We start from the raw sequence: 27,573 nt of genomic DNA, 5'->3' as shown, positions 1-27,573 counted from the left end.
GAGGAAACCAGAGAAATTAACATGGGAATTAAAAACCAAAAATAGGGCAACCAAAATTACTGCCACGAGAACTATCACGAAAAGTGTGATAAAATGCCCCAAATTAAATACAACTAGTCTAGTTTTCATTTTATAATTATTCTGCAGTACTACTAAAGAATTGCAAAACTAATTATGCCATCTTGAAAAAATATAGGGGCGGCTTGCAAGCACCATTGAACATAATCCAGTCCCTAGCAAGTAACCTGATGTGCTTTTTCTGCCCAATTTAACATCACCACAGGCTTTCTCACTATCCTCCTTAACAAGTTTCAGGTCATAAGCAGGCGATGAGTCCATTTATCCAGAAAATTAGTTGCAACACTATTTGACCCTCTTGAAACTACTGCCTCACTTTTAAAATTTCCATAAGCATGAGTAAAACTGATTCAGATCTAAATGAAATCAAACTGCCAGTAACAGAAAATGAAGGGTAGGAATACTTCTCTTGTATCATGGTATTTTAAACTGATGAACTGTTTCTGGTATTTTGGGTGTTTTCTCTCTCTCTCTCTCTCTCTGTGTATGAAGCGTGTTACATTTAATAGGCAATTCTTAAAGTACTTAAAAATACTTAAACAAAAAGAAACTTTTTATAAAACTATATGTAACATAATTAAGAATGGCAATGAAACCAAGCAGAGAATAAATAAATAATTTAAAAAATCATTAAAGGAAAGAATATCCCAGTCTAGCTTCCTTTCTGGAAATCCCCGGATTTCCTTGCCAACATTTGACAATTTTTAGATTACAAGAACAGGTGAACACATACTTATGAAGTGTAAGATAACAGTATCAGGGTCAATAATATCTGCACTCTGAGTTTCTCTAAATATCTTAGAGATTATCAATCTATTTTGATATGTAAGTGTGGAAAGGATATACACTGAGTTTTACTGGCACAGTATTTTAGTGTCATATACAGGGATAAAACATGTAAACAATTCAGCAGTAAGATTAACCAAATGATTTTCATATTTAACAATTTCACATATAAGTTTGGAATGGCCAGTGAAGGGCTTCCTACTCCATTGTGGCTTTTTCTTCTAGGTTATTTAACAATTAATTTCAACTCTGTATCCAAGGTTTTTTGGGGGTTGTTTTTTTTTTTTTTTTTTTTTTTTTTTTTGAGTTACCACTGATACACTGAATCAAAAGCTATGTAACATTTATGGGGAAAAGATAACTTATTAAAAGTTAAAATTATATTTGTTTTGAACATATAATTTAATTTAGAAGTCATTTGTGTTTCTTAAGTGTCTTGACAAAGCATTCATTCAATGTGAATGCAAAGCCTATTAACACACTGTCCTTAACGTTTGAATTCTTGGAGTTTAATAACTTGTCACTGGCAGTGACTATTTTGCTGTTTTCCTTTTATATGCAGCCAAGCTAAATGTTTTCTCTAGTACACAATACTACTGAAAAAGCAAAGTTGACTTTTGAGTCAAGATCCTCCAAACATATACAGCCCAGTGCAAAATTTTATTAGCTTATAAAATAAATATTGTTTATTCATGCAAATTAAATTAAGTGATAAACTTATTTATATTCTCAAAGATACACCAAAGATATACACAAAGATATACCATCTCAAAGATACACCAATTTATATTCTCAAAGATACATCACACACCAAAAATACACGATATTTTTAAGGATAGATGAAAATAATTACTAAGCAAAACTTTACAATGACCCAAAAAAGAAATGCTGTAAATGAAAATTTACAACCACCAATGATCTAAGAAATATATTTATAGGAATGTCAGCTTGGTCAAAAACAGAGGGCAATGAAAAGGATCTTTAATTTTCACTCTACTGGCTTATTGTAAGAATGTTCTTTCTTTTTGGGGTGGGAGACTACTGTTAATAAAGCTGTAAAATCTGATGAATCAGAACTATGTTTATCTAACTGAAACAGCAAATTAACAAAATGACTGTAATACATAATGATAGTACCTGCTTGGTGGAAAGCTCCATTGCTGAAATAGTAGTTGGCTCCTAAAGAAGAAAAAGAAAATGTGAACTCTTTGTTCAATTAGAAAAGTCAGTCATTAACATTAATGAACATAGAACACCAACATAAGCTTTGAGAGAGTTAACTTCAGTGCCTATAAGAAGCAACGTAATTGGGAAATAAGATACATGAAGGAAGGTGCGTGCAGGAGTCGCGAAGACGTGGCACAGACAAAAGGAGGATACTAATGTCTTCCAGTCAAAGACATACATATCTGCAGTTGATCAAGTTGGGTTATTGCTCATGGCAGTAAGGGAGACCATGAGACTGCGCAGCGGAAGAGTCTTGGAAAGAACACAGAGGTTTTGGGCCTCTGTTGGTTGATTTGAGAGAGGGTTCAAGGAAGTGGTGTTTGCTCCACATGGGATGTCAAAGAAAGCAGAGGAAATTCTATGATTTCGTCTCTTCATACATCTTATTTAGGACGAGGGAAGAGCAAAATGAGGATAAAGTAAAAGTTGGTAAAGAAGTAGCCATTACTCATAGAGGCAGGATAGGGGATATTTGGTCATTTTTTGGTGGTTTGGACAATGTTTATGGTCTTGTCTGTTTTCAGACAGGATTACAGAATAGTCTTGCTTTTTTCTTTCTTTCTTTTTTTTAAAATATTTTATTTATTTGACAGAGAGAAATCACAACTAGGCAGAGAGGCAGGCCCAGAGAGAGGAGGAAGCAGGCCCCTGCAGAGCAGAGAGCCCAATGCGGGGCGCAATCCCAGGACCCCGTGATCCTGACCATGATCCTAGCCCACTGAGCCACCCAGATGCCCCAGTCTTGCTATTTTCTTGATTCCTCATGGTCACAGAGTAGCCTGGCCTGATGCTTGTGTTCTGTGAGAACTTGCACGCTCACATGGAGAACGCTGGGCTATGAGTGCCAGGCCAGCTCCCAATAACACCAACTACAAGTTGATAGTATTAGGCTAGTTTCCAGCTGTCAAGGACTGTGAGAGCTCAGAGCAGGATGAGATTACCTTATTATCAAAATGACTGTTTAATGTGCAAAGGCCTACACTACATGTCTTTGCCAGAGTACATGATCTCTTAAATTTCTATCAACAGGCTATCTAGAGATAATAACTAGGGAAGTAATAACCACCAATATATTTCAATGAGTGTTCTGCTGAAGCCCATCATGAGCATATATAGTTTGAATAAATAAATACCATTCTTTGATTAACTTAGACTACCAAAAGGCTATTCACCTGAACACATTACCTTACATTCTCTCAGATTTACTTTCACTAAACTGTGCTCCATTGTATTCTTCATCATACTAAGAAGGAGACTGCTTGAGGGTTTCAGAGGTGGTTAATGAGAAAGAGGCTTAGGTGGGAAGAAGAATCTTAGAAGGCTCACTGTTTAGGTGACTATAGCTGAGCCCTGAACAAAGTGTGAAGAGCTGGATTCTGAAGCCAAACTGCATAGATTCAAATGCAAACCTGGCCACAAGTGTAATAGAAGGGGAGGTATGCAACCTCTCTGTAATTCGCTTTTCTTATCTTAAAAATGAGTATGATGGTATCTTCCCTGTAGGATTGATGAAAAGACTAAATGAGTTCATAAAGGCAAAGTACTTTACAAATGTGCTTGGCACAGAGTGTTTATTCAAATCTCTTGTCTCTCTTTCTCACTCTCTCTCTCTCTCTCACACACACATACACACACAACCCCCGTATCTTTTACTTGCTTTAGCTTTCCTTTCTAGTGCTTATCACTACCTGGAAATACACAGATACATATTGTATTAATGGGTATATATAATATATATGATATAAATATAACATTTATCTTGTGTCTTGTGAGTTTCCCCTTATACCCCTGTAAGGGCCTGTTCAGCCAGAGCAGCCTCACCCCAGTTGAACTGCCATCTTGTTGTAAAACTTAAATTGACCTTGCCCTCCCTAGGGGAACTTACTTAAAAGCAAGTCGGGGAAACCAGTCCCAGGTAACAAAGTCCAAATACAAGGGTGGGTCAGGCCAGGTGGAGGTATTCAATCAATGGGGGGCACATACTGTCTCCTAGGTACCAAGGAGTATGGGCCCCCAACCTTTGGGAGCCTTTTGGCGCCAATCCTAACCAAGGTGTGAGAGGCTAAATCAAATGTCTACTAGGGTAAACTGTAATTCGGTTGGTCGTCTAGCATCACTGTGTAGTTTCCTGTGTGTGTTACAATCTCATTGGCCACCTGTGTGTGGCGAGGCCCAACCACATGGCCTTTGCTCTATAAAAGTTAGTCTGGAAAGCAGGGAGGGGTCCTCTCTGGAGGGGCGGCCCTGACCGGTCTGTTTGACGGTCGGTCTGATTCCTGATGCTTGGCACGAATTAAAGCTTTGCTTGACCTTCGCTTTGTATCAGCCTCGCTCCTTTAATCATGGACCCATTATTGGGGTACCCAATTTTGGGGGGACCCAACACCTCAAAGCAGTGTCTGAGGTAAGTTCTTATCTGCAGGTAGGGAGCAGGAGTAAGGAATGAAGGATTGACAGGAAGGAGAAAAAGTAAAGAAAAAAAAATTTTTTGTTATGGAAGTCACCATGAGAGAAAATCTGAAGAGAGTAGACAATGATTCTCAAAATTGTTCACTGAGGTTTACACCAGGAAAACTATTTATTCATTCCATTACTCACTGGATGCCCACAGGAGTGTTAAATCTCCCACACCTCCAGTTGGAACTCCTGTCCTTTTGCCTGCTGTCAGAGAAGTCCTGGGGCATACAGTGAGGCTGACAGGATGTAAGGAGGGGCAGCACAGGCATCTCATATTTTTTTTTCCTGTTTGTCCCCATAAGTGACCCCCCCGGCCCCCACCACACACACACACACACACACACTCTAATTTAGGAAAGGGATGTTTGGCTGTTCAATCACTGATATATTCCTAGTACCTGGGATTGTTTCTGGTATTTATAAATTCTCAAAAAAATCTGTTAAATGAATTGAGTGAATGAAAGATAAATGAATGTTCTGACAATTTTTCCTTTCCTCTCCTATCTCTTCCACTTTCCCCATTGCATTCTGTTCCTTCCTCTTAATTTGTCTGAGATAAAGGTGGTCATCTTTTAAAAAGATCTTTCCTTAATCTTTCAGTTCAGTTGAAATTCCTTCGAAAATAATCTGAGGATTCTATTCTCACTGTCTTTACTTGTTCATATCCCATTCAATGCCACTCATTCCTCAGCCCACTGAGGCTAGCCCCTCCCCTAGAGAGGTGGCCTATGAATCTTAGAAGCAGAAATCACTAATGAACTATACTGGTGAATGAACACTTTTATTCTATATTTATTATTACTGGACTTCTTTGTTTTAGATGGCATGACTGACTACTCATTTCTTTTGACTGCTTCCTTTATTAAATATCATTATGCCTTGGAACTCTTTTTTTTTTTTTTTTTTTTTTTTTTAGATTTTATTTATTTATTTGTCAGAGAGAGAGAGAAAGAGAGTCCACAAGCAGGGGGAGGGTCAAGAGGCAGAGGGACAAGCAAGCTCCCCACTGAGAAGGGAGCCTGATGTGGGACTCAATCCCAGGATCCTGGGATCAAGACCTGAGCCGAAGGCAGAAGCTTAGTCGAGAGAGCCACCCAGGTGCCCCTGATTTCAACATTCTTAAATTAAGATCCTAGAATTTCTAATTAAAAGAAAATTATTTATTTTTTGGACTAGGAAATTAGTAGCAGTTTGGAATAGGATGTGCTATTTGCTGCCGGCCGTTGAATTTTAATAGACAATATATTAAGATGACATCCATTTAAATAAGCTATATTTCTTTCTGAGAAATAGCTGGTGGTGAATACGACTTCCATTTAAAACAGATGTAGCTTCATAAGCATTTTTTCATGAAACTGGTTTCAATTGCAAAGTTAATTGGTGTTCAAGTAAAAATGAAATTAAAAACTTAGCATCTTTTCAAGATTTTCTATGACTCTAATTTACCATTTTTTTTCAGATATTTTAATCCAGTCCTTATTAAACTTTCGTGCTTGCAGAGCTTTTCAACCTGCTGATCCCAGGAGAATCTGACTTAACTCCCTGGATGCTAAAGCACTCGGGTGCTCCTTTAGAATGAGTTAATAGACTAGGTTTTAGAAAGCATCAATTATGTTTTACATTTGAATGGAAATTAAACTCTTTCATTTGTTAGCTCAGCTGTTCACGGAATATTGCATAAATTGAGTTTAAAATGCATGCGTTATCAATGTAACTGCCTTGCCATCCTTTGCAGTCAATAGGACTATAAATAAAATCCATTGTACTAAATGCACAGCAACTTGATCTAACACTCCACTGTCGCAAAGGTAAAATTTTCCTTGAACTGGAAAGAAGACCCCATCGTAAGGTTATAATACCTTACTACTAATATTAACTTAATAGTACAATTAATTTGTAAAAAGCTTTAAAAATTTAAGGAATTAAGAAACTGAGGCTCAACTGACTTTAATCAAGTTGTTCAGAATCACTAGTAAATATGATCCAAATACAGACTTATGATTACAAGTAATACGTGGAATTAGGTTTGTGTCTTGGTACTCCAGTACCATTTCAATACCATTTTGAATATGTAATGGCAATTTAAAATCATTTCCTATACCAATGCCAATTTTATTTCACATTTTATTACCTATTAAAATTTTATTCTAAAATGGAAATTTCTGTTACTGAGGAATATTTTTCTTTCTATACTCCGATTGGGATTTGATTTCACCCAGAAAAAAAAAGTCTCTTGGATGTAACTGAAACCAATGGAATGTTCTGTGATTAGCCAGGGTGTTTTCCTAAAACCAACCTCAAGATGGCAATGGACATAGTACTGGCTTTAATTCAGGCTTTTATATGAAGTTTGGTTTATTCAGCCTAGCAAGGACACGTACGGAACATGGTCTCCTGGAGATGATATTTTAGTAAAATTAACTTGTTGGTTGACATTAAACTCCAAGAGTATCAGACACTACTATGACTCTAAATCTGTTCCTTGTCTATTTATATTGTCAAAATACTGTTATGCTCAGGTTAGCACTTTTTAATTTTATTTTATGTTAAATTGAATGACATGCAAGGTTCAAATAGAAATACAGAAACTGTAACATTTCTCTGCTTGTTTCACTGTATATAGCAATTGCTTTAATGTGTTGTGTTTTTTTCCCTCCCACTACAAAATTAAACAAAGTTTGACAGTGAAATATTCCAATTGCTAGACCACAATATATGTATGAACTCTGCCTGATAGAATAGAATGTTAAAAGTAAATATTTCTCTAAACTTTGCCCAAATATGTTTTGTCTACTTCAGTGCCAAAGAAATAATAATGACAATAGTGCATAACAGAGAATATGGGAGAGAACTGGAACATTTATCTATGGAAGGAGATGTGTCCCAGGTTGCAAACTATCTTTTTATAAAAGCATAAATTTAAAAAAAAAAAAAAACACTTGTCTACCAGCACAATATCACCTGTTTGTACTTAATTGTAGGAGAATGATTAATAACCTTTCTCATGATATCTTAACACAAAAATGCCATTCCAATAGTTATCATAGGCTTAATTCAGTTGTGTATTTCTCTGGAAACTGCAAAATATTAACAAAATCTAATAGATTATTAAATATTTTGCTTGTGAGATTGTTGGCTTTCAACCTCTCAAGATTTTGTTGTCATTTGCTAGATTACCTTAAATTCATATCTTTTTAAACTAGAATTTTTATTAATGTACTAAGGAACATGGCTAAGGTGTGAATGATAAATTTAAAATCCTAGAGACACAAGGAATTAAATATAAACAACTGAAGGGAAATATACAACAGTAACATGACAAATACAAAAGTAAGAGAGTCTGGATATAAATAAGACATTTTTAAGTTATCATAATATTTCACAGTATCTCCTGTAACTTCACTTATAACAGTGATTGGAACATAAATTTCTAAATACATAGAGTTGGTAATTTTTTTTTCTTTCCACTAGAGATTACTACGGGATATAATCAGCAGGATAACTTGTTGCTGTTCCCAGTTTGTTTTCCACATATTCTAGCACCTCACTTTAAGTATGGCCTTTCTGAGGAAGACCATAAACTCTTTAATTTCTCATATTTCAATTTTTCATCAATACTGATTCCTTTATTCATTTAATAGATGTTGGATGAAAATCTTTTAGGCTGTGGAGACAACAATGAACAAAGACAGCAATTTACTTTTTTTGCCCCTCAGTGTCCGTGATGTGTTTGCTAAATCTAGAAGGACTCTATATTGTTAACACAGTCCTTTTGGATAGTTGTATTTTTGAATTTGTTGGCTAAAGTACCAATGTGTATATACTGAAATGGGTCTTGGTGAACAACAGTGTTCAGTTATTACTCTATACTAGACATAAAATAAGGCCAAAGTACATGATTCTAAAAAATCAGAATAGAATTAAGATGATTTTTAGGCTTTTGAAGACTTAAACCAAGGGTTAACAGAAAACTCCACTAAATATGTGGCTTACTTTCAGTGTAGCTAAGCTAAAACAATAAAACTGTATTAATAAAATTTGAGCATAGTACCTGACACTGTCCTGGATATTTTATGTAAATGTCTAATTTTTCTAGCTTCCTTGAAGTAGGTGTTACACTTGCTGTTTCACTGATGGGGAAGCTCAAAGAGATCATATAAGTATTCCCCAAAAATGCTATTTAGATGTGAGTGAAGAGCCTAAACTCTTTCCACCAGAACACTGTTTTAGTTGTTATTACAAAATACCTATATTCTGATTGACCAGTTATCTGTTTCAGTGCCAATCATAATTTTAATTGTATGAGTTAATTAATTAGGAGCTTGCCATTTTCTACTTCATTTTTTCTTCAAAATATTCCTGAATAGTAAGCAAGAACCTAACTGGGTTAAAAAAAAAAATTGTCTAGAAATATGGGGCTAAGAAAAATCTTAGGAAGTCTTTGCTCCCAATTAAAATATTTAATCAACTGAAAAATTTAATACAGCAGCTTTGTTTTACAGATACAGTATGTGGGACACCCGGGGACTAAAATGAGATAATTCTGAGTTGTGAGATTAGATCCAATGTTTTCTTTCTTTCTGCCTATTCTTCTAATTCCAATTTATTCTACAGTTATAAAACTTCATATGTTTGCACTACTCTTTTTTTTAAAGATTTATTTATTTATTTATTTATTTGAGAGAGAGGCAGTGAGAGAGAGCATGAGCGAGGAGAAGGTCAGAGGGAGAAGCAGACTCCCCATGGAGCTGGGAGCCCAATCCGGGACTTGATCCTGGGACTCTGGGATCATGACCTGAGCCGAAAACAGTCGTCCAACCAACTGAGCCACCCAGGCGTCCCACTACTCTTTTAATAAAAACTGAAGTAACACCTTTTATGGGCACTATTGCCCTGTCATATCTCATAAATAATTTATATAAAGGTGTATTTCAATTGAAACTCTTCCTATTAGCTAGCTATCTAAAAGAAACAACAGACATTGTAGTACATGTGATATTACTTTTGTTCTCCTCTCTCACTTCATTCAACCCATATCCTGCTGCCTCTATCCCCAATACCATACAAATTTACCTGGGCCCTCTGTGATTCTGGACAAAGGAACAAATATCCATATATTTCTTAAGTGTGTAGACTAGGAACCCATAACATTATTTGGCACCAGTGATATAAAAACCTCAATTCTGGGGGATAACAAATGATTTAAGAAAATATAATAAAACAATTCATGAATAAGCCAAAAAATGACTGAAACGTCTTCATTTGCCTGTCATTCTGATATCATTCCTTTAAAACATTCATGGACATTGCCTCTCATTCCAGTTATACCATAATGCATGAGAGGGGAAATTTGGGGGTGGGGAGCAACATAAGTTTATTCATTGAGGTAACTTATATAAATATAAAATGTAAATCATATATTTTATTATTGAGAAAACAAAATATGAGCCAAGAATATATTTCTTTACATTTTTAGATTTAACTAGCACTGAAAGTTTCAAGGTTTATTTTGACTAGTGTCTGGCTTTCTAATTGACAAGCTAATTAGAAGGGTATGCTAGACTCCTTGTCCATACCAAGTTCAGTGTGCAGCTGTCCTGGGGGAAAGACATACAAGTGAACTTGTTGACACTTGAAATTGAGCAGCACTCACCCGAAAAACTGTCATTTCTTCCAACAGAACTTCTTCTAAATCATGCCAAGTCTCCTTAGGAATTGAAACTACTTTAAGAACGGTCCCAACATCTTTGAAAGAGAGTAGAGGGGGAGAACACAATTTAAATAGATCTGAACAAAGGATAGCATTAATAAATGGAATTGGTATTTGACCCCAGACTTCCTTTTATTTTTTTGGTATAGCAGTAGCAAAGTATATATTCAAATGTATTTCATGCAACTAGATAAACTACAAACATAGCTGTGGAATAAAAAAAATATTGAATTTTTAGAAATATATGAAGCATGGAAGATGGCTTTATCCTGAACTTGCAAAATTAAAAAAAATATGTAATAAACACTAGGTTGAACTAATTGTGTTTAAAAAATATTTTAATCTCCATTATCAGGTATCTCAGGAAAAAAAAAAAAAGATAATCCTAATTTGGTATGACAGGTTTGTTGTGAAAGCGGGGACTCCTTGTGAAGACTTAATGCAGTTGCAAAATGCAAGGAATGTTGTCAAGCAACAGTAGTTGGAGCTTCCGAGCCTTGCTGCTCATCTTCCTGCCACCTGGAAGCCTTTAGTACTTAACAGGCCCCTAAAGACACCTCAATGACCATTAAGTGATGAATGACAATAACTTGATTTCCCAAAATAAACACCTTGGATTACTTTTTCCGGTGGTTTTTCAATAATGGTTAAGCAGGTTTGGCTAACAAACTGGTTTGATTAATGTCTTGAATAATCAGTTTTAGAGTACTAAAGAAATGTAAAATTCAGGCATAAATAATAAATTGGAAACACTGTATAGGGATTTAAAGCATTGTTTACCCTAATTCTCACTGCAAAAAGAGACAAAATGTTTTAAGGAAAAGAGCTGCTGCTTTTACTCCAAGTTGTTTTAAGGGGATATATTATTTTCCCAATATTTACAGATATGTTTCTATTCCTTGATAGAATAAAGAACAGGATCTTATAAAATTAAAAAAAAATGGACACTTAACATTTCAACATTCCAGTTCTGATCAGCTGATCAATTATTTTTAGCTTCAGCTGGCTCATTTTAGCCCAGTTTAACTGAATCATTTGAAAAGAGAATCATACATCAGAAAAATAATTCAATGTATTCATTGAATAACTACTGATAACCATTTTCAGGGCATCAATATGATGTGTTTTGTGAGATCAAGATAAGTTGTTAGTGAAAAAAAGAAGGAAAATTTGCTAGCATGTCCCTTGTAAAGTGAAAAAAAAAAAATGCCCTCTGTTAAAAGGTTACTTCTATGTTTATATGACTTTAGACTACTCATGACACCAAAGATTAAAGGTAAATTAGGTTAATCTACTCAGTGCCTCTGTTGGGTTTCCAGTATCCAAACATAACTTTATCTGTGTTCCAGATCTAGTTTTACCGAGTAGTATTTCAAACAATTTCACACAAATTGAATCAGATTACTTAACTAGGATCAATATACTGTGATGTGCAATTCAGTTAAAAGATAAAATTACTGTAATCAATTTACTTTGCTGACAGATGACCCTGGTCTGTTACTGACCGATAGCCATCCACATCTTCAGACATTCAACATACTCATGAAACTGGTTCCTTTAAAGACAGATTGTGTCCAAGAGGAATTAAAAACTCATGACTGAATTTCTTGGTCAAATACCTGGAAGCAAGCCTTTGTTGCACAGACAATGAGTGAGGGACTTCTCAACATGTTTGGGCAAGAGGTGAAAAAAAGAGCTAAGTGTGACATTACTGAATAAACTTAATTACTCTGTAGATAGATCTAATTATATTTTGACATTAACTGAATACAAATCCTATCATTTTATAATTTCTAAAGATTTATATAGCCAGCAGTTGATACTTGATTCACTAATTTTTATCAAACTGAGTCTCAGTGGGATGCTTTTATTTGATAACTTTTCTCACTTAAAAAAGTAGACTGCACCATGTTGCTAAGAATCTGACACCATTACATCTGATAACAAGTAGTTCACAATTTCGTTATAAAACTTTAAACCTTTAAAGCACTTACCACACAATGACCATTCCCCTGTAGTTAATTCAGTTTTTTTCTGTTTCTTACCAAGGGAAAATACATGCTATTATACAAGGTTTCAGCAGAGCAGTCACTCTGCTTCTCATTGATTTATGTCAGTTAACAAAGCTAATGGAGACTAGAAATTTATCGCCTTGAAATCTGACCCTAACTACCCTAACTAGCAAGTTTCAGTTTTGGACTGGTGCTTTCACAATAGTATTAATGAAGAGAGTAGGGGGAAAATACAATAGCAATGGGATTCCTTCTGAAAATATACCTGTTAAAATGTTTGTTGGTAATCATGGAGTTAGCAGAAATCTGTTGTTACATTTCTACAGAAATGGAACTAAAATGTGTCTGATGATTCTTTAAGTCCATTTTGTTGTTCCCCTGATGAAGTTTTGTTTTGTTTTGTTTTGTTTTCTCTCATTGTACGGCAAAAACACTAGCCAAAATTTATTTGCCAGAAGATTTGCACCCTGTGATAATTTTAAGGTTCAGATCATTTGCATCAATATAGTCCAGAAACATTATTGAATGTCTTGGGAATGTTACCATGGTTTGACCAATACAAATTGGGTCTAAAAAGTCAATGGCTAGAAAAGAGTTAGGATTCAGTTATAGACATCGATTGTCTACCTAATCATTAGCTTTACTGACTGCATTTATCAGCTTTTGATTGAAAAGGAGATTGGGCTTAAATCAATATACATCAGCTTGTTACTTTTTTAGTAGCACCCTGTCATGGTAGATGTTCAGGATTTTTAGTCGTTTATTGGAAGTTAACTCTATCCTGACAGTGACTATAAAAACTTCCTTCAGTTCTTAGGACACTCAGTCAGTTAAACAATGTTCTGGCAGGAAATTCAGAGCTAAAATTAAAACATTTACCTGTTCCAATAAACATAACATCATATTGGCCATCTTCTGCATCCACTCGATCAACTACAATTTGTGTAAACTGATAATTTACATCTGTTTTGATCATTATCGGGCGGTTATTAATAGGAAACACTGGATTGTACATAGCTGGATGACTTCTTGCGAATGTTATAACATCATCAGGAAGATCTTTTGTAGAGTCAAATCCACCAAATGTTTTACTGGGACACTGTTAGGAGAAAGAGAATATCTTTTGATTAAAATACAGTAAATAGAATTATAAATTATACTATAATTTATAATCTTAAGAATCATAAACTAAATCTAAACCTGTCAGTATTTCTTTAAAATTAAGTATCAAATAAACTAAAACATAATGTTACTAACATTAGTCGATATAATATATAGCATACATTTCCTAAACATCTCTGAAAATTCAGTGGGATTTAGTTACGTCACCATTTCTTACCTAAAACTACAAACACATCTGAAGGATTCAATGTACAGGAATCTGATGCCTCTGTTAGTGGCAACACAATATATTTTACCAGTATGGTAAAGTATTTGAAATAAGAAATGGAATATGTGACAACTAAATCCAATTAATAATCAGATTAGAGAATCTCAGAATAATTTTCTTGGATACATTTTTTTCCCCCCTGTGACACTACTCTAAAATACAATGCTCTTTTCAAACTAAAGGACAGTATACACTATTTTTTACTGCTTTGTTGCTAACATAACCCTGAAAAAGCACCACAGAAAGTACCAATACTATCTCATTAATAATTAATTTTAAGGATAAGGAAATATGTTATTCGTAGTGTTTAACAATCTCCAATGGCCCTGCGACTGGCTAATCAAGAGTGGACCAAGCTGAAGCGATGATGGCTACAGAGAAGCAGAAAGGATGCCCCGTGCTACGCTGGCGTAACATCAGCTCTGGATATAAATACTCCCCATAACGCAGTAAGACAAAAATGAGGAAATTCAGATTTTACTGTGTCTCTTTTCATTGCATTTAACTATGTGGTACAAGCATTCAATGTACAATATCTCCAACCTGTTACATTTTATCTTATAGCTAGCTACATAACTTTTTGCCATTTAATGTAAGAGTTCACTGGGAAATGAACTATAATTAAGAGAAGTTCTTGATTTTACAAGAGACTTATTAGAAGGAGAAATCAATCGTCTTTGCCATTACCTTGATACAGGTCATTAATAATTCATGGAAAATGAAACAAATAAACTTGTTTTGAAATGGGAAGAGTATCTATCTATCTCTGAATATGTATGTGTGTTGTATATAGAGGGAGACACACACCATAATAATGCACTAATACAAAAGTTAAAGGATTTAAGGAATTTTTAAGTAAATTATAAAGTTATTTATTTAATATGTTTCACTGAGTATGTTTTTCTCCACTAGTGTTGACAAAATGACTATTCTCAGATGCCACTTTTTTTGGATTCATGAACTCGTCCTTCTGGCCGCCCTTCTCTAATTCCTAGAGTAGGCATTACTCTCTGCTTCTGTCTTTAACAATCGGTACACACTGCTGACTTAATGTCCCATGTTTTAACAACTCTCTATGAGGAATGAGTGAGAACACAGGCTCTAGAACCAAACTGCCTGAACTGAATCCTGGTTCCTCTCCTAGCCTCAGAGTCCCCATCTGTGAAAAGGAAATGATAGCAACAGTTGGGCTATTGAATATAATATATATAAAAATATAAATCTCTTAGAATAGGGTCTGACACAATAATTTCTAATGTCTATCAGCACTGTATATGTATTCAGAGCAAAACCTTTATATCTCTAATAGCAGTACAATACCCAGCACAGTGAAGAAATTCCACCGAATTTAAAGCAAAACTAGAGTCAGGTTATACTGAAAATACACTCACATAAATGAACCACAGAGATATAAACAGCCATCACCAACAAAGTAAAAGCAGTTTGCCATTAATAAATGGAATATATATCTTGTGATTTCTATAAAACCCATTTGATTTCATATAATCAATATTTCATCTTGTTTTGCTTGTTCATTCTTCTGAAAGCCTCTGTAGGTTTCTTTTATCTACAAGAATCATCAGCTAGAACTAATATCTATGAAATGCAAAATTTTCAGTTTGTTCATAAAGAAGTTTATAAATAGAAAAACAAGATTAAAAGCCTCACATTTAATAAAATATATAAAATATAAATTACTTGAATTTAACGGAACAAAACTGAAGTAAAATTAAAGTCATGGCTAAAGTTCAAATATAAGTTTTTCATCACATGAAGTTATTTCCTTAGAGATTTTTAGGATTAGAAATGTTGCACTGAACCAGATGCTCAGTCCATGTATACTATGGCCTCTGCCATCATTGATAACTTCACTCATTTTCTGCCATATTGAAGCCTTTGGGGTTTTTCTGTTGTGTTTTGTTTTGTTTTGTTTTGTTTCTCCCTACTTTAAATTGCAGATTCAAAGCTGGTTTTATTTTGAGTTCCCTCTACTTTTCTTTTCTTTTTTTTTTAAAGCCTGAATGTGCCTCAGGGTTGCTGGAAGGAAAAAGGAGAAAGGTCAGCAAAAGGAGACAGTATCTGTTAAAATATGTAGGTAAAATATGTAGGTAAAGAATATCTTCTTTACCTACTTGAGGGATGTGTCCCATTCCCATGGGAAAATAATGTTGACTTAAAATTTTTCTTCCTCCTATTTAATGGGCAATCCTTGAAGCCTTCATTATAACTAGGAAGAACAAGTTCAGATTATCCTAATTGTTCCCATTCTCCATGAAGGCCATCTTCAGAAAAGATAATAAATAAGGCTACCTACTCAGTTTCTACTTCTCAAAAATTTGGTTATTAATAACTGGTAAACACTGAACTTAACCACTGATGTTGTAAAAAACAAGCTTTTAAATGTACAATTCCACAATATCATAAAAAATCCTTGCTTTGCCATTGTTTATAGTCTTTGCACCTATGTTTTACATTATCCATAGTTAATACCTGTTTGTAGCTGCTTTTTTTTAACCTTCAGCATACATTTATTCCTTTGGTATTTTAAACACCTAGGCCATAAATTAATAAAAAACTATTTAAAAAAAAAAAGGTGGAGGGCACCTGGCTGGCTCATTTGGAGGAGCATGCAACTCTTAATCTCGGGGTTGTGAGTTCAAGACCCGCACTGTGTATAGAGATAACAAAAATAAATAAATAAATAAATGAATAAATAAACAAACAAACAAATAAAACACCTAGGCCACTTACAGTTCCTGGTCGTGGGTAGGGGACTCTTCCTTGATAAGGTACCCACTGATAGTTGGGACCATCCCTGTGAGCATATGGGCCAAGGAACACCCTCCTCACATCACTCATGCTATACATACACACAGCTGACCCTTTGAAGATGTTACTAAAAAGGGAGACAGAAAAAACAACAACAGATTTTCATCCTTATACAGTGACAAGACAACTGTTTTTAAGTTGTTCTAAATTCTTAAATATCAGGTATCAACTATCAAGACTTAAACATAAGTTCAATCCAAATAATACCTGGGATATTTTTCGACTGAAAAAGGTCTTGTGTATTTTAACAAGACACAAGATAACAAATTATGATTGCTCAAAAATAGAAGGCATAGACGAAACCATCATTAGTACTGATAGTACACATATTTATATCATGTATAGATAATATATGATACGAAGATACACATTTATATACATAAACTTTGGTGGAAAAAGCCATATATATGATCTTCTACAAATTAATATGTAATTTTGATATCAAATAGAAACACAAATATAAACTTTGTAATATGTTAAACCTCAAGCATAATTACTGAAACCAGAGAAATTTTAAGCAAGCAAGAATGTTTAAGAAGTCATTTTATAAGCTGAAACTGGTACAGAAAAGGAATAATGTCAAATGATGTGTCACATTATATTATTATTATTATTATCTTTTTAAAGATTTATTTATTTATTTGACAGACAGAAATCACAAGGAGGCAGAGAGGCAGGCAGAGAGAGAGGAGGAAGCAGGCTGCCTGCTAAGCAGAGAGTCTGATGTGGGGCTCGATCCCAGGACCCTCGGATCATGACCTGAGCCGAAGGCAGAGGCTTTAACCCATTGAGCCACCCAGGCACCCCACATTATATTATTTTTAACTCCCAAATCACCAAAAGCATTATAGCCAGTTACACAGTCTGATTTGTGTGAAGGCATTTTAAACAATCTCTTCCTAACTCAGAAAATTGTTTTAAGTTAGTAGTTGTTACGTCCTACTCAAAGTGGAGTACTATAGCAATTATCCCCATCATTTTGCTTGACAAGAATCAGGTACCCAAAACAAACTGGAAGTTTGCCATGAGCTGTCACAATTTTCCATTTTATTGTACTTATATAAATACAACTTGAGAGATGTATAAAACAGTTGTGCACACTTAAAATATGGAATGCTTATCTTTTAACCAATCTTTCACTACAGAAAATTACATATAAATCACACTAAATGAAAAACACGTGTTTACAAGAATTTATTACTGGAAACTGTTCCATACAGACAACATTTGGTAGAGTGCAAGCTGCATGAGGGAAGAAAGATGCCTAGTTGCTTTTCTGGAACATCAATTACATATTGCACATCATACCTAACACATAATAAGTCTCAGTAAATACTTAGAGAATTCAATGACGATATTTTCATAATGGAAGAGCAAATAGTTAGGCCTCATGCTACTCCTACAGATTCAGAAACTCTGGGGGCAGGGCCTAGCATGCTCCCTGGGCAACTCTGCTGGTTGCTCAGACAGATGTTTGAGAACCACTGTACTAGGTAACGAGGAAAAAGAAGAAATGGATTAATGTCTGTTTAATTTTAACAATTCCAGGTAATATAAATTTTATACTGAATGTGACAGTGAGGAGATAATTGCTGCTTCATTGGCAGCAAAAGCCTTGTGAAAATGGGTAATGGAGAAAGGAGGAGGGTGAGGAGAAAGGGGTGGAGGAGGGAGGGATAGGAGGAGAATGGGGGAGGAAGAAGGGGAAGAGAAAGGAGAGGAAAGGAAGAAGTTGGACACCTGCAGTTTACAGCACTAATAACTCTGATCAAAACTCAGATTTCTGTTTTTCAGAATAGTCTACATTTGACTCAGATGTTAAAGTCAGAGCTATACATAGGACACGACACATTTTCATCCTATTTATAGTGATGATATTCTTTGCTAAAAAACTTGTTTTTTAAACAACTATTTAGATCCTAACTTATTTTAACCATCCAGGAATCTACAACAGCTTAGAGGTTAAGCCAACATTGTTCTTTCAAAAATGTATTTCCAAAATTTATGGGTACTCACAAAGCACCTAAAAGACACAAAGCTTCTACATTAACAAGATAGTAAAATATTGTTTACCTGGAAGTTGTAAACACTCCATATACAATTGGATTCTTAGGATCTTTAGAATTCATTAGGAATACATCCTCTGTTTGAAAACAAAATTAGGATAAGTTGCATTTTGGTGCTTATCACAAAGTCTGAACAGATACTCTCTATACAACATCATCAGCAACTCACGCAATTCATCAAAATGAGTGTCAATGCCATTTGGTCCTGGCACTGAGCAAATCAGACGAGCTTTGAGGAATGTTGTCCACTTATTCACTAGACTTCTGTGCCCCCCAAAGTCATTCTGAAAAAAGAGAACACTGGTTTTAGGAAATGTGCATATGAATAATTTCAAATATTTCTCATCTTCATACTTTGAGACAGATCTAGAACTTCTTCATTTCTCAAAATAAAAGTAATTCCATCATAGATACAAGTAACTGTTTCTTATTATATTGTTGGTCAAAGCTATGCAAACCTTATTCAAGGAATGACTTACAACGTACAATGAACATAATGGTACAATACATTTAAGAGTATTTACTGAATGGAAGAATAAATGCATACCTTGCAACCCACACTGAAAACAGATCCCAAACAAAAGCATATCAGCATCGAATATTTTATAAGTTAAACAGTTGAAACAATTTTGACTTTACAACAGCACACTGAAAAAGTATTTGCATAATTCTTAATAAAGGAAATTCACTTACCTCATCATTGAAAATGAAACTAAATTTTTACTTAGTGTAGCAATAAATTCTATTATGATAGTATGTATTTACTGGTAATAAAGCCTTTTAAAATAATATTTATGTGCATATGTTTGAAGGAATATGAGTGTTCCTTCAAAAACATAACAATGACTTATATTTTGTTTATATAACTCTATATACTATAAAGTTTTTTTTAACTCTTGTAATTAGTGCTTTTAAATATGATTTATACTTTTTGGGGAACATTCTCATACATTTCACATATTTTTGTATGTTTCCGACTGTGAAAACTTATAATTTTCCAGCAACTTAATATGCTAGAGATAAATAATTCAATCATGACTAGGGAAGGAAAGATGCTAACCAATCCCCGCAACAGAGATTTTCAAAAATTTCCTATTTTCTTAAAAAAAGAAAATTCCATTGAAGACATTAATGGATCTGCCTTTGTGATTTTCTTGAGATGAAAGGTGCTTGAATTTATAGTAGTGGTTGGCTTTATCCATACTGTATATATATCCTGTACTATACAGTGTAGTGGGAAAGAATGGTATTGTTACCATGTCTTCACACTGATACTAATTAAACCATAAACATTTATTGAGCAATTTTTATTCTATATATCTAACATTATAATGTAACATACCCAATTTTGTGTCACACAGGAAATAAATGACCTCAAAGTTCAGAACATCACAATTACATCTGTGTGTTCACATCTATGTACATAGGATGCTACAATCAATTTATAAAATCAATTTATAACGCTTTTCTCGCTTACATTAATGCTTTAGCTATTCCACCAATAAACGTCTGTTCAAAAGTTACACAGTGTAGGAAACTTTGCTACATCTGAGAATACAAAAAAGTATGTTCTCCTATGTAACATGAAAAAAATTGCTGCTTTAAAATTTCAAAGCTCATTTAATGTAAGTATGACATACCGTGTTCTCGCCTCTACATACATGCTTGCCTGTGAAGAGTCACTCACAAGCAACTATGCTTCCAATCATTCTTTGCCATTTAAATATTTGCAGTGATCAGTCAAGATTTTGAGCCATATTTTTCATTGTACTTGCACATATGTGGAAAAGAAAACGAAATAAAACCATGATTGGACAGTGCAACCCTCCTCAATTGCTTTTTTTCTTGACCTTACCTTGCATATCTGACCTATTCTAGCATGAGTGGCTTTTCCAGTGTGTTCTCCATCTATCGCATTTTCACGGAAGAAAAAATATACTTTGTCATCTTCAGGGTTGTCACTTTCTGGGATGAGGTGGGCACTAATGAACCTTGGATCTGAGAGGCAAATTATAGGATATACATTAATTCACAGTTAGATAAATAATACCATTCATTACAGTCCATTTTCACTTTCTCTTCACTTCCTTTTGACATATTTCAAGAATTAATCTTTCCTTAGTTCACAGTTTTCAGTACATGTGAACTGTTCTTTATGTATTTTAAAGTATGTTAAAATCACCTTATGTTGCAGAAAAAAGATTCTTTAATTCTTTTTTGGAAAGTTAGGAGTGGTGCAAAAATCCTTAGTGAGACCACACAGTGAAAATTCATTTCTGGATATTAGAATGTTTTGAAAACTGTAAAGGCTTATCAAATATTGCTTATTGCCATCATCATTGCTATTCTTCCTTCTAAGCATACAATAGTTTAAATCAAAGTACAAATCGGTCTGTTCTAGTTTCCACCAAAGACTGGATGGGAGGGAAGAAAGAGCCACATAAAACAATAACGAGAAACCACTGAAATTCCATTTCAGTGAATTTACTAGGCGCTCAAGCCACCTTGGTATTCTGGAGCCACCCTTGCATCTTTTCTGTCTCTCACAACTCACATTCTATCCATGGGCACAACCATCACCTTTTCTTACCAAATCCTCTATGACCAGTCTTTCCCAGACCACCATGGCCAGGGATGGACTCCTAGCAGTCTCCTTGTTTCTACCTCACCAGTCCTATTCTATTACTTCACACAACAGTCAGAGTGAAACTCCCGATATATCGCTTCCCTCTCTAAACCCTCCTACATTTTTCCAAATCTCTCACAATAAATAAAAAATAGAAAGTCTTTCCTGTGACCAGACCCCATTTATGATCTCGTCCCTACTACCTACCTCATAAGCCTTTTTTTCTACATACCCCTGCTTACCTAACTTAGTCCTAGCCAGCCATACCACTTCCTTCTGGTCTTCAAACAAGTCAAGTACTCTCGGTCCTGCCTCAGATTTTTCTCCCTGTGTAATCCTCTGCCCTCATATATTAGAGCTACTGGATTCCTACTTTTACTCGGGTCTTTGTTTAAATATCGCACTATTAGACAGATCTTTGTTAACTACCCTATTTAAAGCACTGAAATCCTTATTTTTGGTTGTTAATTTTCATGCATTATTATTCTTCCTAACATAATTAAACACCTGTGATTTCTTGATCTTTCTTTCTCTCTGGTCTTGTTTATTGTCTCTCTCCCCACTCCAGTAAAATACAAATTCCAAGAAAATAAGGACTTGGTATGTTTTGTTTGTTGCTATGATCCTACAGGTTAAAACACAGTGGTCATTCAGAGAACATCTGTGCAAGGAAGGAAAGAGAGAACAAACAAACAACAACAACAAAAAAACAAGACTGGCTAGATTATGTGGAAGGTTTATTAGCAATGTTCAGAGCCTCATCTAAAAAACAAAACAAAACTTTGTAAATACTTGGGTGGATGTGGTTATGATACGGACAAACAAATCAAAGTACAGAATAGCTTCACTGGCTTTAAGATGTAAAAACTAAGAAGCTGAGTTCATCTCACTGAAACCACTTAGGACATTGCAGGTATTTAAATTCTTACAATAATCTACCTTTAACTCCCATGGTGTATTATGTTATTAAGTTAGAAATGAAATATCCACACATAGGTCAGTACCATACTTGAGAAACCAGGGAAGAGGTCAGAAGCCTAGAACTAGCTTTATCCATGTTATTTAGTCCTAATCTTTACACCTGTGTATAATCATTGTTATCACGTGTTTTATGCTTATAACCTTCTTTTAACATTTGCTCTGGGACCATGCAATTCAGGTTGCACTCCATGATCCTACTCAGGCAAATTATACAGACTCTGCAAGTAATGTAAAATAACGATTTATTATGTATTCATATTCAAGGTTCAGTGTGCTTGTGGCATAAGAGTGGGGAAATGATTTAAAACTTGGGCTCACTTAGCACCAGAACTTTAAAAAGACATAAAATAATGTACTACTTTAATTTTAATAATTATTGCAAGCTTATTTTTCTTCACAAATTTCTACTTGCTCATATACATAAATATGTTTGTATATATGTGTTTGTGTCTCATGAGGAATGGTGAGCAGAATAACTTGTGTGACATAGTAGGAACAGGTATGTTACAAATCAAAGAATTCATACCCTACTGACGAAAACAGGGTCCCAGAAATGCAGCATTGTGTGTGTGTGCACATATATAACACAAACCTCCATGTCAAAGAATTCAGTTCAGTGACTTGCAATTTTTGCGACATTTTGGCAAAGCTCTTACCTCTCAGATCTGAGATGACTGATTTTCTCATTGGGTTTACTTCAAATTGAGTTATTTCAAATTGGATTCTATTCACTTTGTCTTTCATAAATACTTCATATCAAAACAAATACTTTAAACTTAAATAGTGCATGTGAAACAACTTTGTAAAATGTTAACAAATGTACTATATTATGCCATTATGATAATAGTGAAAGGAAGGCTTAATCACATGTTAAATTTGGAGTTCTCATTATTCAGCTACAGAATTAGAATAAAAAAGTCATACATCTTCTTCTTTAATACTAGAGCAATGAAGGACAAATTCATCTAATATTACCTCCTAAATTAGTGTAGTTGTTCACATAAATGTTTGCATAACTTAAAGAATTTCAAGTAATTAAATCCAGCTATTTTATTTGCTTGCAGATACACATAAGGCACTGCGTAGAAAGTAACATGAATAATATATATTCCCTTGTTCTCAGAAAGTTATAATCTAGCAAAAGTCATATCAGAAGTACCAAAATGACAAGAAAGCAAACAATATTTGACATGAACAGATATTCTCTTCGCTTGGTGTCTGGGCATGACAGAAGGCGTTATCAAGCATCATGTTTCTCTCTCTAAAATATGTGAAGAAAATTATCATTTTACAAGTATGGACTCTAGTGGGAAATAATTCAAGCAAGTTATCAAGCACATTCATTGTTGAAAGGGCCTGCAATCATAGTGTTTTTTTAATATCTGATACTATAGGCATGGAGGACTCCGTAGGTGAATTAAGTTTGACAAAGCTTCAGAAACAACCAAAACATAAATTATACATTGAAAAAGGACAAATTTATTATAATAAAAAAAGAATATCAAAGGAAAACAATGTCACTCTAATGAAATTTGTCTTTAAGAACTTTAGGATTTGTTCTTGGAAAAACATTCATTCCTACTTCAAAATAAAATAGGTCTCTAGTTAATCTCTCTCAAAAATTTTATAAAAGGATTCATTCTACTATTTCGAACTTAGAAAATCTTCTCTAGGGTCAAAAATCTTCTCACAGGGTGCCTGGGTGGCTCAGTGGGTTAAAGCCTCTGCCTTCAGCTCAGGTCATGATCTCAGGGTCCTGGGATCGAGCCCCGCATCGGGCTCTCTGCTCAGCGGGGAGCCTGCTTCCCCCTCTCTCTCTGCCTGCCTCTCTGACTACTTGTGATCTGTCTGTCAAATAAATAAATAAATAAATAAATCTTAAACAAACAAACAAATAAATAAAACTTCTCACTATACATTTTCTACCTTCTGAATTCCTCAATTTTTGTGTTCCCCTTCCTTACTACATTTTGTCCTCTTACTCTTCCTCCTATTTTCTCAATCTATTCTCCTTCCTGGTGAATTCTTATCCAATCCAAACCTTCTAATCAGTCATTCTAATTGCTTTCCCTGTTATCCTCGAACCTCTTAGCCTCCTGAACCTCTACTTCACCTGCCTTACAAAACCCCAAAACGTTTCCCCCTATGTTTCTACATCTAAGCAAGGATGATGAAAATCATATAATCATAGTAAATGGATGTGCTATTTATTAACTCAGGATATTTATCCTAAACAAGAATCCTAGGGTTACTAAGGAATTATTTTATTTACTTTAGTGGCTTACTATAGATTTATTAAAAGCAACTCTTTAAAATCATTCTGATTGTCTTCAAATCAGTACTGACAGAACCAAAACCATTTAGTGAGAACTCCCTCTTTTTCCTTTCTTCACCCCAACTCCCAATTTTTCTTTTCTTTCTTTCTGTGGAAAAAATGATCTCTCCTCATTTCTAGGTCTAAAGCCTCTATTTGCTCTCAATCCAATAATCGAAATATTGCTCCAATAACAATCTCTATTTTTCATGCAATCATGTACCATCTATATTTTCATTCATCAAATCTTTCCTAGATGCTTACTCTATGCTCTGGATTATGAAACATTAGGTGATATTATGATAAAATGTTTTCTATCTGAGAGAGAATACCAACAATTAAACAGTGTTTATTAAAATGCACAAAAAGGGATGCCTGGGTGGCTCAGTGGGTTAAATCTCTCCCTTCGGCTCAGGTCATGATCTCAGCGTCCTGGGATTGAGCCCTGCATTGAGTTCTCTGCTCAGTGGGAGCCTGCTTCCCCTTCTCTCTCTACCTGCTGCTCTGCCTACTTGTGATCTCTCTCTCTGTGTCAAAGAAATAAATAAAATCTTAAAAAAAAATTAAAATGCACAAGAAGAACAAAAGTAAGAGTGAAAAAAATGCATTGGAAATAGACAGGAAGATTAATCTTGACTTAAAGGAATTAGTGAAAGTTTTTCTCAGAAGATATGACCTGTAACTCAAGAGCTGAAGAAGAACCAAGAATATGCCAGGTAGAAGGAACACACGCCAGGTCAGAGAAACCACAATGTTGTACACAGAGAGTGTCCATGAAGAGACAGGTGGTCAAAGACGATGACAAAAAGTTAAGCAGAGGCCAGAATAAGGAGGAAGTATTGTTCAGGAGCATAATGTTCTAATGCCTATGCGGGAAACCACTGAAATATTTTAAACATAGTAATGACATTATCAGATTCCTACTTTAAGATCACTGTGACTGCTATAAAATATATATATATATATAGTGAGACAAGGATGAAGGCATGAAAACCACTCTGGAAGCTGGTGAGAAGTGATGGTGATTCGGATGATATAACAGAGAAGGTGACGTACGAAAGGATTATGTGAAAACAGAATCAATGGATTGCATTCGCTGAGATGCTGAATGTAGGGAGCAGTGACAAAAATCATGTAAATATTAAAGAAATGTCTGATTTAAAAGTTGGTTGGATAGGAATCATTTACTGGGATAGGAACACCTGAGAAAGGACAGACATGGGGAAGATAGGAGTGGAGAAGGAAGAGGAGTTCAATTTCATGCACCTTTTAAAGTGAGATGCTTGTGAATTTGTCCCACATGCTAAGGAATACAAAAGTTCAGGAACGAAATGGCAAATAGAGTTGAAGTTATTTTAAATTGGTAGTAGGCTATAGAGGACAAAGAGCAAAGAGGACAGAATCTAACGCAACGAGAAAAGTGATGAACACAGGAGAAAATCTAGGAACTGGGGAGTTGAAAATGAAGGCAAGAAGTTGATTCTTCTCAGGAATGTCAGTCTTTCCCTCCTTAGTGATTCTGTGTCAAATATTTATTTTTAACATCTTTTCACCCTAACGAAAGAAAACAAAAAACTTCCGCTGACACTCTATGCTGTAGCTTCTATCGTGTTTCTCGCCCCCACTAAGGCCTAGGACTTGAGAAGAGTGCCCATGCTGAGACTCCCTGTCCTCTTTACCAGTCATTTCTCAACTCTTACTATCTAGCTTTCGGCATTTCACCACCTGTGAGTGTTCTACTGATAATCAACAGAAACATCAACAACAACTGGATCTTCAGCCATTGGCACAACAAAATCTTCACGCCCCTCCTAAAGTTATCATTTTTTTCTCTGGCATGTGGCTTCTGTGACTTTGAATCTGAACTGTTCATTATCTAGCCTTCACTATCTCTTTTATGACTTCCCTTTTCCTTTTTCCTAAATCCCCAAATATAGATGCTTCCTAAATTCCTGTCTTTTGGGGTTCATTTCCTTTCCCCCCTACTCCTATAAATGAAGTAACCTCGTAGCGTTTCTTCCACTGTTTCAACATTCTTAATTTTGTTAAAATTTTAGGATTTTTTCTTTAGGAACTGATTTACTTTTAGAGTTTCAGGTATCTTCAAACTATATCAGCCTTGATTTTTCTCCAGATCCGAGTATGCATTTTAAACTTCTGGCTCAAATTTTCTACATAAGGACCTCACTACAATTTTAATTCACCACAACTAGCAAGAAACTTAGCTACTTTTCTCTTAGAACTGCTTCTGCTCCTATCTTTCCATTTTGGCTTCCATTTTGGCTAATGTCAACATCAACACCTACATATAAACTGGTATTTTATCTTAAATTGCTTCCATTTCTTGCAGGACTTTTGTTTTGCCCTCCCAATTTATTATCAAACTTATTCCTGCTATTATTGCCACTTCTTTCCCTGTTTTATAATCTTAATGTTGCTTGTACAATTCATGTTCTTTTTACTTTACAGTTATACTTTTGGAATCATCTAATTGTTCCTCTACACATGTATTATCTATTTCTTCTAAGCCATCCATAGAGTGCTACAGAAAAAAAAAAAAAAAAAAAAAAAAAAAAACGTACTAATGCATTTATACCACATAATTTCCAGAATAGATTTCAAGTGTCATAGGATATGACCAAGTAGCATAAACTAAGATGTGGCAAGCAGAAAGGACAGAAAGTCCAATGTTACCATGAGCCAGTAACAAGTCTAAAAGTAGAAGCTACATTCACTAAAACATGTATTTGAGATGGGCCACAATTTTGGCTCCAAGCTTTCTAGAATAAGAGGAAAATGGGAAATCTTGGCAATTGCACTGTTCACAGTATCTCTAATACGAAAAACAAACTAAGGGCAATCAGTGGTATTCACAAACTAACTTTGACTTATATTTCTAGCAGAACTGACCACTGTTTCCCTTCTTTCATACCTTAGGGAATCTGCTCATCATTCAAGAAAACACCCAATCTATTATCTTCATAGGCATTTAGTTCACATAACATGAAAGTTTGCTTTTTACCTCTTTTATAACATTTAATTCTTTCTCTATTATCTTTCTTTTCATATTTGTTATGACAGGCATTTGTCTGATATC

The 27,573-nt window shown here is 34.8% G+C and overlaps 1 protein-coding gene across 3 annotated transcripts in view; it reads right to left on the bottom strand.

Annotated features, from left to right (window-relative positions):
- Nucleotides 1-27,573, bottom strand: part of SEMA3A (semaphorin 3A) — a 310,401-nt gene that overhangs the window by 24,607 nt on the left and 258,221 nt on the right. For all 3 annotated transcript variants that reach the window (XM_082692542.1, XM_082692543.1, XM_082692544.1), the window contains 7 exons: nt 20,411-20,553; nt 18,725-18,839; nt 18,563-18,632; nt 16,412-16,556; nt 13,150-13,369; nt 10,202-10,293; nt 2,002-2,043 (listed from right to left, as the gene is read on the bottom strand). In XM_082692542.1, the coding sequence (XP_082548668.1) occupies nt 2,002-2,043; nt 10,202-10,293; nt 13,150-13,369; nt 16,412-16,556; nt 18,563-18,632; nt 18,725-18,839; nt 20,411-20,553 (827 nt within the window). The remainder of the gene's footprint in view (nt 1-2,001; nt 2,044-10,201; nt 10,294-13,149; nt 13,370-16,411; nt 16,557-18,562; nt 18,633-18,724; nt 18,840-20,410; nt 20,554-27,573) is intronic.

This window comes from Mustela nivalis (genome assembly GCF_964662115.1).
Source record: "Mustela nivalis genome assembly, chromosome: 12".
Classification (NCBI taxonomy): Eukaryota; Metazoa; Chordata; class Mammalia; order Carnivora; family Mustelidae; genus Mustela; species Mustela nivalis.
Note: the sequence above shows the minus strand (reverse complement) of the source record. Positions and strands in the feature narration are given on the sequence as shown.